Source organism: Saccopteryx bilineata, chromosome 4 (assembly GCF_036850765.1).
Source record: "Saccopteryx bilineata isolate mSacBil1 chromosome 4, mSacBil1_pri_phased_curated, whole genome shotgun sequence".
Taxonomy (NCBI): domain Eukaryota; kingdom Metazoa; phylum Chordata; class Mammalia; order Chiroptera; family Emballonuridae; genus Saccopteryx; species Saccopteryx bilineata.
The window spans coordinates 282,979,926-282,992,644 of record NC_089493.1 but is presented as its reverse complement, the minus strand read 5'-3'; the positions used below and the strand labels follow the sequence as shown (position 1 = coordinate 282,992,644).

The following is a 12,719-nucleotide window of genomic DNA, read 5'->3' as shown; positions in this document are numbered from 1 at the left end:
GAGAAAAACAACCCCTCCATTGCCTTCTGTGACTCCAAATGGAAAATCAGGATGGAACATTCTGCAAACATGACAGCTCGTCATGGCAAGCCTGCCACCCACTCCGCCGGCTTGTCTTTCTGGGCTGGTGTTTGTCAGCCACAGCAAGATGGCTCTGGCCTCTCCCTCTGCCTTCCCCGTCAGGGCCGGGAAAGTGAAACACAGCAGATTGCTTTCACTTCAATCTGTGACATGGATTCTTATTATCTTTGTAGTTTGTTTTTTGTGGGAGTTACAGCCTCACAGCAATTGCAGGGCTCTTTGTTCAAGAGATGCTTTTTTTCGGTGGGATGGTGTCGTTCGGAAACAAAAGCACATATGTTTACCTAATTGACGTCAGCTATGAAACTCGTCTACCAGCCGACTATTTAAGAATGTAGAATTTAGGGGTCTCCATGATGGATTTGGGGAACTCGAACTTACTGGTTGTGTGAGTATGAGGAAGTAACTCTGCCTCCCTTACAAAGGGAGTGAGAGTATGTACCACATTGGGTTCGAGTTAATAAGGCAACGTGGGCAAACTTGCCCTGTTGAATTTTGTATCCTTGGCGCGTAGAGCAGTGACGGGTACCAAGTTAGAACTCAAGCACCGTTTTCTTATCATAATCACCATCGTCATCTTCATTATCATCACCACCGCTGCCACCATCATCTCCACCGCTGTCCCCTTCATCAGCATTATCATCTCTATCTCCACAACCATCATTACCACCATCAGCATCTCCGTCTTCATCTAAGTACAGATTCAGTGACAGGGATTCTTCAATAAGATCCAATTAGGCTCAAGTTCTGGCTCTGCCACTTAACTCATTTACGAGCTCTCATAGTGGGAAGTGTGTTTTCACTTGTTTGGAGCTTCCGTTTTTGTATATTTAAAAGGGACCGTGATGTCTATCTCATAAGGGTTGTGAGTGTTGCAGTGCCTAGCACAGTGCCTGGCACACAGTAGATGAGAATTCAACACACTCCCCCCCCCCCGTGGTCTCCCGAGGGAGCACTTGGCTGAATTAGAAGGGAGACTAATTTCATCCCCATAATGAGACATACGCCCTCGCAGGACTTTCTAGATTCTGAAACACTCTCCTGTAGATCTTCTTCCAAAACCATCACAAGAGACTCATTGGGAAGAAGAATGTGTGTTATTATTTGTATTAATGAACGAGGACACTGGGGCACACCGGGGTTGAAGGAATTGCCAACCACTCCACCATGATGCCTCTGACTTCCCAACGTTGACTTTGATCCCATAGTCACAGCCCCGATAAAAGACAAGATAATAACAAATGCTGGAAATTGCCAAGCGTAGTATTTTTTAATTTTATTTATTTTACTGCGATCCATAAAAGATTTAATATTACAACCCAATTCGCCCACATAAAAGTTTTATGAAATAATACCCTTACTATTCCATTCTTTTCCAGTGTGGTATAGTTTATTTCATTTAAAAAATGCTGGTGTCATCACCCCCTACACAGGTTTTACATCCCAAGGGGTAACACTGATAGTTTGAAAAACATAGAAAACCTTCCCCCAGGGCTTTGTGTCAGAATGACCTGGGCATCTTGCACAGAGCCTGGGCCCTACCCTCAGAGTTTTTAAGCTCGTGGGACTGGGGTGGAGTCCTGGCATCTGATTGCTTTCTGAGACTGCCCCAAGTGATCGAATGGGCCATTGGCTATGGACCAATGTCCTAGTGCTTCTCTGATTGTTTCCACCCAAAACATTCTTCTCTATTTAGTGTGGGATTCTTTTGTTGTTGCTGTTGTTGATTTGTTTAGTATTTTCTCTATTACTCCCCAGAACATCCTTATCAGGGAACTTTTTCTTCTTTCTTTTTTTTTCTTTTCCAAGTGAAAGGAGGGGAGATAGAGAGACTCCCACATGTGCCCTGACTGGGATCCACCAGCAACCCCTGTCTGGGGCTGATGCTCTGCCCATCTGGGGCCATGATCTCAAATAAGCTATTTTTAGTGCCTGAGGCAGAGCCTCCACGAAGCCATCCTCAGCACCTGGGGACAATGCACTCAAAGCAATTGAGCCATGGCTGCAGGAGTAGAAGAGAGAGCGAGACTGAGAGAAGGGAGAGGAGGAGGAGTGGAGAAGCAGATGCTTGCTTCTCCTGTGTACTCTGACCGGGAATCAAACCCGGGACATCCACACACCTGGCTGATGCTCTACAACTGAGCTAACTGGCCAGGGGTAAACTTTTCTGTCTTGATCTGTCTTTCTTGCTTTTCCAGGAGAAAACAATACCCTTATACTGTGGTTGAAGGACAGAAGTTTGGCTTATCAGTTATCAGTGAGGATAGGGGGAAAGCTTATGGCTCATGAGCATGACAACCAAGTCCATGTGCTGGGCTGGAGTCATGCAAGGATGGGGCTGTGGTCCTTTGTGGGAGGCAGCTCTGAGAAGGAGCTGAAGCATCCCATACGGAACCTGCATGAGTGCATCCCTGGACGGCGAATGGAAATGGGAACGGAAGAATGGCATAAATACTGTCTATCCAGGTTCTCATCCCAAAACTGGGGAACTGGGATTTTTTTAAAAAGTCACCCAGGAATTACCTGAACGCGTACCACCGACACACCAACAGAGAGGTTGGATTCTTCCAGGGAGCCTCCTCTGCCCTCATCTCCTCCCTGGCTACACTATCTAATTACATGTTTAATCACTTCAGAAGCCCCATTTGTCCGCTCCAGGGTAGCAAGATCCCTCCTCTCCTAGCTGGACGGCCTGGCAATAAACTGTCCATGGAGGGGGTGGGGCGGTGGATGGACTCTTGAAACCTGTCCCTTGACAAGCAAGAAAGACACGACCAAATAAAAACTGAACTATAAAAACTGAACTTGTTTTGACATTTCAATCTGGTTGTTGTACTCTTAATAATAAAGAAAGAACAAAGTATTTGTGGATTTACATAAAGAGGCAGCATTTGACATTGAAGTCACTGGGGATTTTTTTTTGGTACAAGGTTTTTTATTTTTGCTTATTGGAGGAGAAGAAAAAACAATGAGCTAGGAAAAGACAGAAAGTTCAAGAAAACGAAAAGGCCCAATGTCTATGAGTTTCTGTCACAGCATTTGTCACCACTGGGGTTTCGTGGTCATCTGTGGAAACTTTTCTCTGGGGCCTGTTGCCTCTCCTGACTGTTTGTTCCAGAGGGACCAAGATGGTGTTGGATTTTGCTACCATCGGACTGAATGAATCTGTTTATGTAGGGATGCTATGAGCCTGGCCCTGTGTACGTTTGCTTTGCTGGGATGTGAAATTTATTTTGATCCTCACAGTTACCCCATGAAGTCACCCATTATTTTCTCCATGAGACAGAGTGACAGACTGCATGCAGCCCAGTGTATTACAGCAGCTTACCTAGGTCACACAGCTAGTTTGCAGGGGACCTGGGCCTTCTAATCTTCCAAACAATCATCAGTTCTAGTCTGTTAAGGCCACTTAACAAATCATCATGCAGCTCGGTTATAAAGTCACCTCCAGTGTGCTCACGGTATTTTTTGTAAATGCACCTGTACCCATCCCTCTCTGTCTTTGAGTTCTTCTTTCATCACTCTCTGTCTTCTTATGCTGCCCCGCCACCCCCCCCCCACCACCACCTTAAAAATCTAAAACAAGATAAAATAGTAGCTAGCTCCCCTGTGGATTTCATAACTTTGCATACCATATATTTAGTTTAATAATGAAAAATTCCAGCTCCAGGCGATGCATAGGCTAGCATTTCTAATGTTTTTTAAACAGCTATTAATGTAGTCGAGTGCTGTGGCACGTGTGTGTGTGTGTGTGTGCGCGCGCGCGCCCGCGTGCATGCGTGTTTCTTCCTCCACTATATAATCATCTGCTCAGTGTGCTCGGAAACAGAGCAGGAGCCAGAGGAGGAGCGAGCTGTGATTGATGGGCCAGGACTCGCTGGCAGAAAAAGTCCCATCTGGGGTTGGTTTGGGGAGCAGTCAGATGTTGAGGGGGAGGTCAGCCAAGCGGCCTCGGCTCCCCCTCCCGCAACGCCCCAGCCGTCCACACGTTGCACGGCGCACACACCCTGGCTCGTAACTGAGGCTTGCTTTGAGCAGATGCTTTGTGGTGTGGGTCTAGAGCAGCTGCTAAGTTTATGGAGGAGAAAGCAAGCAGGATGGTGCAGCAGGTATCTTGTTGTTGTTTTTACCTCATTTTATTTTTCACTCGCAATTGTGATTTGGATTAAGCCGCAACCTCTCCTTGCGTTGAATCTTGGTCGCTGTCTGGATGTGTATTCTGCTTCATGAATCACGCCGCCGGGGAGAGGAGAGGGTTTCAGCCAAGAGAGAGAGAGAGAGAGAGAGAGAGAGAGAGAGTGTGTGTGTGTGTGTGTGTGTCGACTTTTTGCTTGATGTGTGGAACTGAGCTGGTCTTACAACTAGCAGGTTGATGGTCTAATTTTGCATTTTCCTTCTTTGTTTCAGTGCCCCAAGGGCACGAGGCAACTTACTTCTCCCTTTATTCCAGCTCTGGAGGTTTTTCTCTGAGTAGGCGCGATCCGGTGCCACAGAAGCAGAACAGACCAGCCACTAAATAAAGTAAAACAAACTGTCAGCAAGACTGGAGACTGTGGGCACCCGGGAATGGAGAGTTCCCTCCAGCCAGCTGCAGTGGGAGGGGGTCCCGTGGCTGCAGTAGCTGCTTTCTTCGGCTGCGTGGACAGATGTCATCAGCTGCTTTTTTTTTTTTTTTAAGGCTGGACAATTCCTGTGCATGTCTTCATTATAAGGGCTGTGTTGAGGCCAGAAGAGAGTTTTCAGGGAAAAAATGTGGACTGGGAACAAATAAATTCCAGAAGCGAAAGGGGAGAAGATGGTCAGGAAGTTTGACTATTAAAGCCGTGGATACACACACACACACACACACACACACACACAGAGAGAGAGAGAGAGAGAGAGAGAGAGAGAGAAATCCTTGCTTGTTTAAAAGTCCACCTTGGCAGCTATGAAAACAGCCACTTCCCCAGTCAGTGAAAGCCAGGCAGTTACCCTGAAAAGAACAAGCCCGTTTCGTGCTCCGCCACGTGAAGGCTATTTCTCGGCTGGAATGTGGTTTGCGTTAGATGGTGAGCCAAACTATTTCGCCAAGTTGGATGGGCTGCCACCCTTTGTTCTTCTTATTAGTTTCCCAAAACTATTAAACCACTCAGGGCAATGAGTGGGAGAAGAGAGAAGAGAGCTCTGGGGGGGGGGGAAGCCATCTCATTGTCCGACTCTTGTCTCGGGAGCCCACCTTGGAGAGGAAATGAAGGCTGCAGGCTGTTTCAGTGACGACAGGGCTTTTTCTCCATTCGTTTGAGGGGCAGACGGCTCTTTTGAGCGCCTGCGTGCAACAGAGTCCACACAGTATGCTAATAGACAGATTACGGTGTTTGTCTTAAAAGAGCAATAATACCCTGGCTATTTCATGCTTCAGTAAAATATTTAAATTGCAATGACTTTTTTCCCCTCCCCTTTGGTGAATCAGACTTGGTTGCATTTTAATAGCCGGTTGCTCTCAGTAACTGGAGGTCCCGCTCAGTCCGGCCGTTGTGGAGTTGCTCTGGTTGAGGTTTGGTGTGCGAGGACAAGGCCGTTTCTTCGACGACGTTTATCCCAGATGACGCTCTTTGCTTCGAGTTGCCAGCTAGTTTTTCAGCAGCGTGAAAATATCAGGTCTTGGCTGCCTCCTCCTTTTGGGTCGTTAGCAGCAGCCCGAGACAATCCAGGCCCTGAAGTTCAGGGGAAGGTTTGCAAAATCCCTTGAAGCACTTGGGTCCATCATGTGGCAGGGGACGCAGGCAAACCAAAGTCAGGACGCCCCGTCAACTCAGCATACCCCCCCAGCACCTTGCCTCTGTAAAAACCCGGACCTCTGAGATGCTTTCACTTATTTAGGGAAAGGTGGGGGCTGGCATTGGAGGAAACGGTGGAAGGCAACTTCTGCAAATGAGGGAATGTCTAGCCAGAATGCTCCAAATGATGTTTGCCCGTCGCTGTCACCTACATGAAGTTGGCTTCAGCTTTCAACCAGGAGCCTCTGTATGTGCCCGAGATTGGCCCCGACATGGAGTGGAAAAGGTGCCCTTAAGGTGAATGTAGTTTCCCAGAATATACATTTTGGCCGTGCTAAGAATCCAGGATAACCGCTGGGGAAGAAACAAAGGCATTTCGGCAGCCATTTGAAGGTGAAAACTAATTCCATGGGAAGTACAATGATCTTAATTAAATATTAGCTGTAATTAGCCCAAAGTGCAAATGTTGGGAATATTAATTAGGGTCTCTCTGGAACTGCTGTCAGTGTTAATAAGTAACTGCGGGGGTCCCACCAACATCTGTTTGAGGACTCCAGGAACAAGAGAGCAATCCAGAGCCCGGATGCCCTGAACGCTACCTGTAGATTCCTTGGTGACCATGGACACAGTTCTTAGAGGTTGGCGCCCTGGGTTTACCAGAAGGCCACAGGGTTGGGAAGAGTCTGGTGGTTTGTCCTCGCTCCAGGGGAGTCCCCAGGGAACCCTCGCTTTTCCTAGGGCAGCCTCAGTGCTTTCTGAAGCCAGGGCCTAGGGTCTGAGGTGCCAGATGTTATCCAGGCTAGCACTCTCACACCTGCGAAGGGTTAACACCCCGGTCTGGCTAATGGAATGCTGGCATTTTGGAATTCAATCCCTCAGCACCTGACTTCCCCACAGGGGATAATACAGCCCCGAGGGGAAACGGGTCTGGAGGCCATGGTGTGTAGGTGTGGGAGAAAGGCTTCTTTATTTGAAAATGGGGACGAACTCCCCCACCAGGTGGTAGTCCTGCCAAATGCGATGCACCTGGCCACGGGATGGCCGGCGCTCCGGTTCGGCTCGTGGCTTCTCAGAGAGCTGTCTGGGGCTCTGACCTTATGAACTCAGTTACCAGTCCTGGGCTGCACTATACTTAACAACGCCGGGTTAGGGATGTGACGCATGCCAGACGGACTCTAGACCTCTGCACCGTTAACATTCAGGGCCTCACAGTCCCTGGTGCAGGGCTGTCCTGTGCACTGTAGGGTGTTAACAACATCCCTGGTCTCCACACGCTAGATGCCAGTAGCAGCCCTCCTCCCAAGTTGTGACAATCACAGGTGTCTCCTGTCGTTGCCTGATGTCCCCTGGGGAACAGTTACCTCTGTTTACGAACTGACACGAAGCGCCCAGCACGGTGCCTGGCACCCACTAGGCTGGAAGGGAGGCATCGCTCGGTGTGTTTTCTGATCACACTGGTGAAGGGAAGAGGAGGCTTTGCAGATGGAGCTCAGAAGCCTAAGGCCATTGTGGACCGGCCCCTCCTAAGCCCACCTGTGCTGAGTTTCACGCCTACACGTGTGCATGTGTGTTTACAATTTAGAGACCCTGTGATGGGAAGACAGCTCTGAAAAAGATCCAGAGGTTCCCTCTCACCCTTTTGCACTGTCCTCAGCGCTGACGATCTCCAGGTCTAGCTGAGCCGCCCTCCTTCTCTCTCTGTTTTATTGCCAGCTTTATCCCCTGCCCTGTTTATGCAAGAATGGCTTCTGCAAGTTGGCATTGGCATATTTCATCATACTCTGCCACAGAGAGAAAAGTTGTTTCTGGCAGGAGAGTTAAATGCAGTTTAGGCTTCTGGGGTCATAAGGTCTCTGTCTGAACTACTCAACTTGATCATCGTAGCACAGTGAATGCGACTGTGTCCCAATAAAACTTTATTTATAAAAACAAGTAGTGGGCCAGATTTCTCCCATGGGTCGTTTGCCAACTCCTCGCCTTCTATTCCTACAAGTATCTCCTGTTGGCAAATTAAGCTTTACAGAGCCCAGGGTTCGTTAGTCAAATGCGCTTTCACTTCACAAACCTTTGTAAATGCGTACGTGGCAGTGAGCCCGCTCCTGTAGACAGGAGATGGAATGGAGGGCAGGTCACAGTCTTCTGCCCTCAGGATGCTCACAGACAACTAGGCAGGCGATGGCAGTGCTTGGCATGCTGTGAGCTGTGGCTACAAGCTGTAGGGAGGTATAGAAGGCGGGCAACTGACGTGGTTTAAGTGTCAATGAAGACTTGCTGGAGAGAGCTCCTGATCTGGGGCCTGAAAGACGGGTGGAGACTAGCTAGGCAGGGGAGTAGGGGAGGACTTTCCCAGAAGGGGGAAGAGAATGGGAAGACCCGATGGCATAGGAAGGATGGAGCGACTGTCGGCTTCCCAAGGGTGGGCCCTTCTTTCTCCAAAACAGAGAGCGCTCATATCCTGGCAGAGAGGCCTCGCAAGTTTTGTTGGAGCTGGTGGGACTGGCTCACTCTTCCTGAGATTGTGGTGTTCTGAAGAAAGACCATCCCAGCAGAGTCCCCAGGAAAGTGCTTTGTGCTGGGGCTGGTGGAGAGAAAGAGCCGTCGGGAGGGACCGTCTCTCTCCACCGTTGCTCCTGCCATCCTTCTGTGCCCCACTGTGAGACCGCACACGTATTCCTTTGAATTCAGAAATGAGGCAGGTGAGAGGCGAGGCAGGCTGAGGCAGACACGTGGGCAGAAGGAGCACCTGTTACAGTGAATTTCTCTGTAGAGCGTTCTCCAGGTCCCTTCGTGTCTGGGCTTCTTCTCAGCCAGAGAGAAGTGGCCTTTGTTTGGACTATCTGGACTCAGTGACGTGTCCCTTGCACAGCCTAGTAGAAGGAAAAGATGCCAGTCGGCTCATAAACAGCAGAAGATCTTTTTTTGTATGAATCAAGGCCATTTTGGTTGTTAGCAACAGAAAAGTTTAACCAAATAAGACATTTTCTGACTCGTGTGACTAAAACAAACAGCGGCCTTCCTAACTGCCGGTGCGGCTGGATCCGAGGCCTCAGGTGATGTCAGCGGCCCCGGTGGGTCTGTGTCTGCATTTCCCGGCCCCGTGTTCCTCTGGGCTGGCTCCCACTGTAGGTAGGCCCCCTTTAAGGGGCAGCTCCTGGCTCCAGGCTCATGGTATTTTTTCCATCTGCTAATGGCCGTTGAAAGAGAACTTCCTCCCAAAACTCCAGCGAAGTCTCAGGATTAAGCCTCAGGGGGCATTACTAGGGCTTAACTCACTAACTGCTTTAGGTAAATGGGCATGAACCCCCATCCCCGTGACTGTGAGCGTGGAACCCCTTGATTACGCGTGCTGGGTCAGGCCACGGTATCTGGGTCATAGAAGGCGAGACTCAGCCACATCTGCTGTAGGCTGAGAGTGGGAGTTACCCCTCCACAAAAAATAAAACAACAACAACAAATACACACACACACACACACACACACACACACACACACACGTTTTCCTTGAAGAACAGTGAACATCGAGTGGCAATGACAATGAGCGTCCTCAGGTTTGGTAGGGACGGACAGGGTTAACTTTTCATGGATAGTGACTCAACCACAGCAGAGCAGACAGCCCCTGCTCAGCTCCAGACGCTGTGAAACCCACTAGGAAGAAAGGCTCGGTGGTGCGTTTCTGCTTCTCTGGACACAGACACTCGGAGAAATGACTCCGGGGGAGGAAGAGGGCTGATGGGAATGCTTCCACCTGTAATGTGTTTTAAACTTAGCCTCCTCTTAGTCCTCTTCAACGTGTCACCTTTAACGTTCTAATTAAGGTCCCCTCTAAACAAATGAACCAGCTCTGTGCGCGGCTCTTGGAATAAACTTCTCTTTTCCCGTCTGGGTCATAATGTTTCGGCTGTGCTCAAGTTGCTTGAACTGAAGAGGTTCTTGAGTGCTGGTGGTGAGGGGACCGAGGGGACGTGAGCCAGCCTGACGCTTTTGCCCTGCTATCACTATATGGGGGCTGAAGTCACATCCCACTGACCGCAGATGGTGGGGGAGGCTGCTATTTCACGTGCTTGATTGCCAAGGTTTTATTTTCTTCTCTTTCTGACTATGTGATTCTATTTCTTAAGACCATGGAATATTTAGACCTCTGGATTACAGTTTCTGCTGCTGCTGTTTCTCTTTCTCTCTCTCTCTCTCTCTCTCTCTCTGTGTGTGTGTGTGTGTGTGTAGGGTAGTAGAGTTATGGGGATGGGACTGGAGGTAGAGAAAGATACATGTTTCCTGAAATGGAAACATTTGAATCCAGGTTGTTGTTTTTTTAATTCCTTTGACTTGGCTGCAATTATCATACTGCATGCTTTGCCTTGATCTGAAGGGTGAATTGTTATATAATACTCTGTGCTTATAAAAAAATAAGGCAGGGGTGGGGGGAGGCTGAATTAAGTCCAACACTTTGCAGAGGTAGTTAAAATGGGGATATCACAGAGTGCCATCTTTGTCCAAATTAGGCCCTGAAATGCCATGGGCTGCTTCATATTGGCACTGGGGACACCGCTCACGCATGCGCGCGCACACATCGTGGTCACTAAAAAAGAGCCCCCCCCCCATCCTATTGTATGAGCCAAGACACATAAAACTTTGATTAAATTTAAATGCTTAGATGAATTGTCTCCCCTCTCAGGAACACGCATGTTCAATTTAATCTCTCTTGGCATTTTAAGCATCAAAGCAAGGCTCTGCTGTCTCTGGAGACAACTACATGCTCACATGTCCCCAAATGGGAATGAAATCAAGAAGATCCACCAGAAAAAGCCAGCCCGGGAGCACACCAATGCTCACCATCTTTGGCTGCCGGGCTGGACGGCTTGGGGAAAAGGACTTCCCCTTTCCCAGCCTTGATTTCTGCATCTGTGCAATGGGGTTATACAAACAATGGTGCTACTTCCTCAGAGCATCCTGCAGGTTTTTGGGGACGGGTCTCAGGCTCTTGGCACAATGCTGGCACCTGCAGAGTGTCTGGGTAACTGTTGTCTGTGGGACCTGGGGAAGAGTTGTGCTTGGTAGCCACTCATGATTTTCTCTTTCTCTCCATCTTCGTGATTTTCAGGGTAATCAGGAAGCAGCAGCTGCCCCTGACACAATGGCTCAGCCTTATGCTTCAGCCCAGTTCGCTCCCCCCCAGAACGGCATCCCCGCGGAATACACGGCCCCTCATCCCCACCCGGCGCCAGAGTACACCGGCCAGACCACCGTCCCCGAGCACACGTTAAACCTGTACCCTCCCGCCCAGTCGCACTCGGAGCAGAGCGCCGCGGACACCAGCGCGCAGACCGTCTCGGGCACCGCCACAGTAAGTGGGCTCCAGTCTTGGGGCGGCACGGGAGGGGGTCAGGCAGCGCCCCCAGGCTGCCGGTGGGGACAGAGAGGCCCACCTGCCCACAAAGCGGTCCCTAAACCCGTCTTTGGCATCCCAGCTCTGCAAAGCTCACCTCCTCTGCGGGCCGTCCTCCCTGTGACTTATTTACATGGACACATTTGCCACGTTTCCTTGTAAAGGGAAACTTTCACCTCCTTTCTGTTGCTACAGTTTTGCCCTTTCTGGAGTTGTGTCATCTCTGTGGAATCATACACTATGTAACCTTTTTTAAAATGCCTTTGTGGAGGTATAATTTGCATACCATAGGATTCACCAGTTTTAGCTGTGCAATTCATATTTTTTTGTATAGAGTCATGCAACTGACACCACAGTCTAATTTGGGAACCCACCCCCCCAAACACAAATCTTGTGCCCCCTTGATCCCCCCTGCATGTCTTCACCAGCCTGCCTCAACTTACCTAATGCTTAGAGACTCATCCTTGGTCTTGTGTGTCCCTAGTTCTGACATTTTGTTTCTGAGCCCTGGGGTGTGGAGGCCAGGACTGCAAAGGGGCAGCAGAACGAACTTTGCAAGGTAGTGAAGCTATTCTGTACATTGATGGTGAAAGTTACATAATTATGTACCCAAAAGAGTAAATTTGATTGTAGGTGAATGGGCTAAATGGGTTAAAAAAACAACAACAAGTAAGCAAAACCAAGAGAAACATTTTAATACTACCGTTAATAAAAACTAACATTATTGGCTATTAATCAAAGGCAATCCCAAACAAAAATAATTATCAAAATGAAACAGTTTGAGTATACCTAAGATATCCGTGCATACCAGAAGGCATATGTATTCATTGACAAAACCTTGTTCTGCAGAATTCTTTAGCATCTTGGGCTCACCAAGCCACTAGTCTAGAACATTTTGTATGTACAAGGCAATTGTGCCTCTCTCTTCTGCCCCCAGGCCTCTGGAAAGAAGATTGTTATTTTAAAGCAAAATATATTTCCTGTAACTTAAAAGCAACAGATGACTAACTTTGCTACCTGGTATCTAACCTAGAGGTTAGATTTGGAGAATTTAAAAAATAATGCACATTCTAAAGTTTTCTATTGTTTTCCCCCTTTTTTACATTGTACAAAACATCAAAGCTACCATTTTAACGTATACGATTCAGTGGCATTAGAAACATTAACAGGGTGGTACAAGTAAATTACTCTGTTCAAGAGCATCTTCATCACCCAAAGGACACCATTTGCCCATGAATCAGACGCTCTCCATTCTGCCTTCCTCCAGCCCCCGGCAACGACCAATCCGTTTTCTGTCTTTATGGCTTTGCTCTTCTGGCTTTTTCATATAAATGAATTTATAGGTATCACCTTTAGTGTCTGTGTTCTTCCTGATAATAGAATGTTTTCAAGGTTCATCCATATTGTAAAATGTATCAGACCTGCATTCCTTTTTACAACTGAATACTATTCTCTTGTGTGGATAAACCATTTGTTGATACATTCAACCATTAGTGGGC

At 48.3% G+C, this 12,719-nt stretch overlaps 1 protein-coding gene across 18 annotated transcripts in view; it reads left to right on the top strand.

Annotated features, from left to right (window-relative positions):
- Nucleotides 1-12,719, top strand: part of RBFOX1 (RNA binding fox-1 homolog 1) — a 1,121,108-nt gene that overhangs the window by 919,740 nt on the left and 188,649 nt on the right. For 15 of the 18 annotated variants that reach the window (XM_066274941.1, XM_066274931.1, XM_066274932.1 and 12 more), the window contains one exon: nt 10,936-11,178. In XM_066274941.1, the coding sequence (XP_066131038.1) occupies nt 10,936-11,178 (243 nt within the window). Of the gene's footprint in view, nt 1-3,983; nt 4,191-10,935; nt 11,179-12,719 lie in introns of those variants that run through there. The other 3 variants (XM_066274945.1, XM_066274933.1, XM_066274934.1) reach the window with 1 other exon arrangement.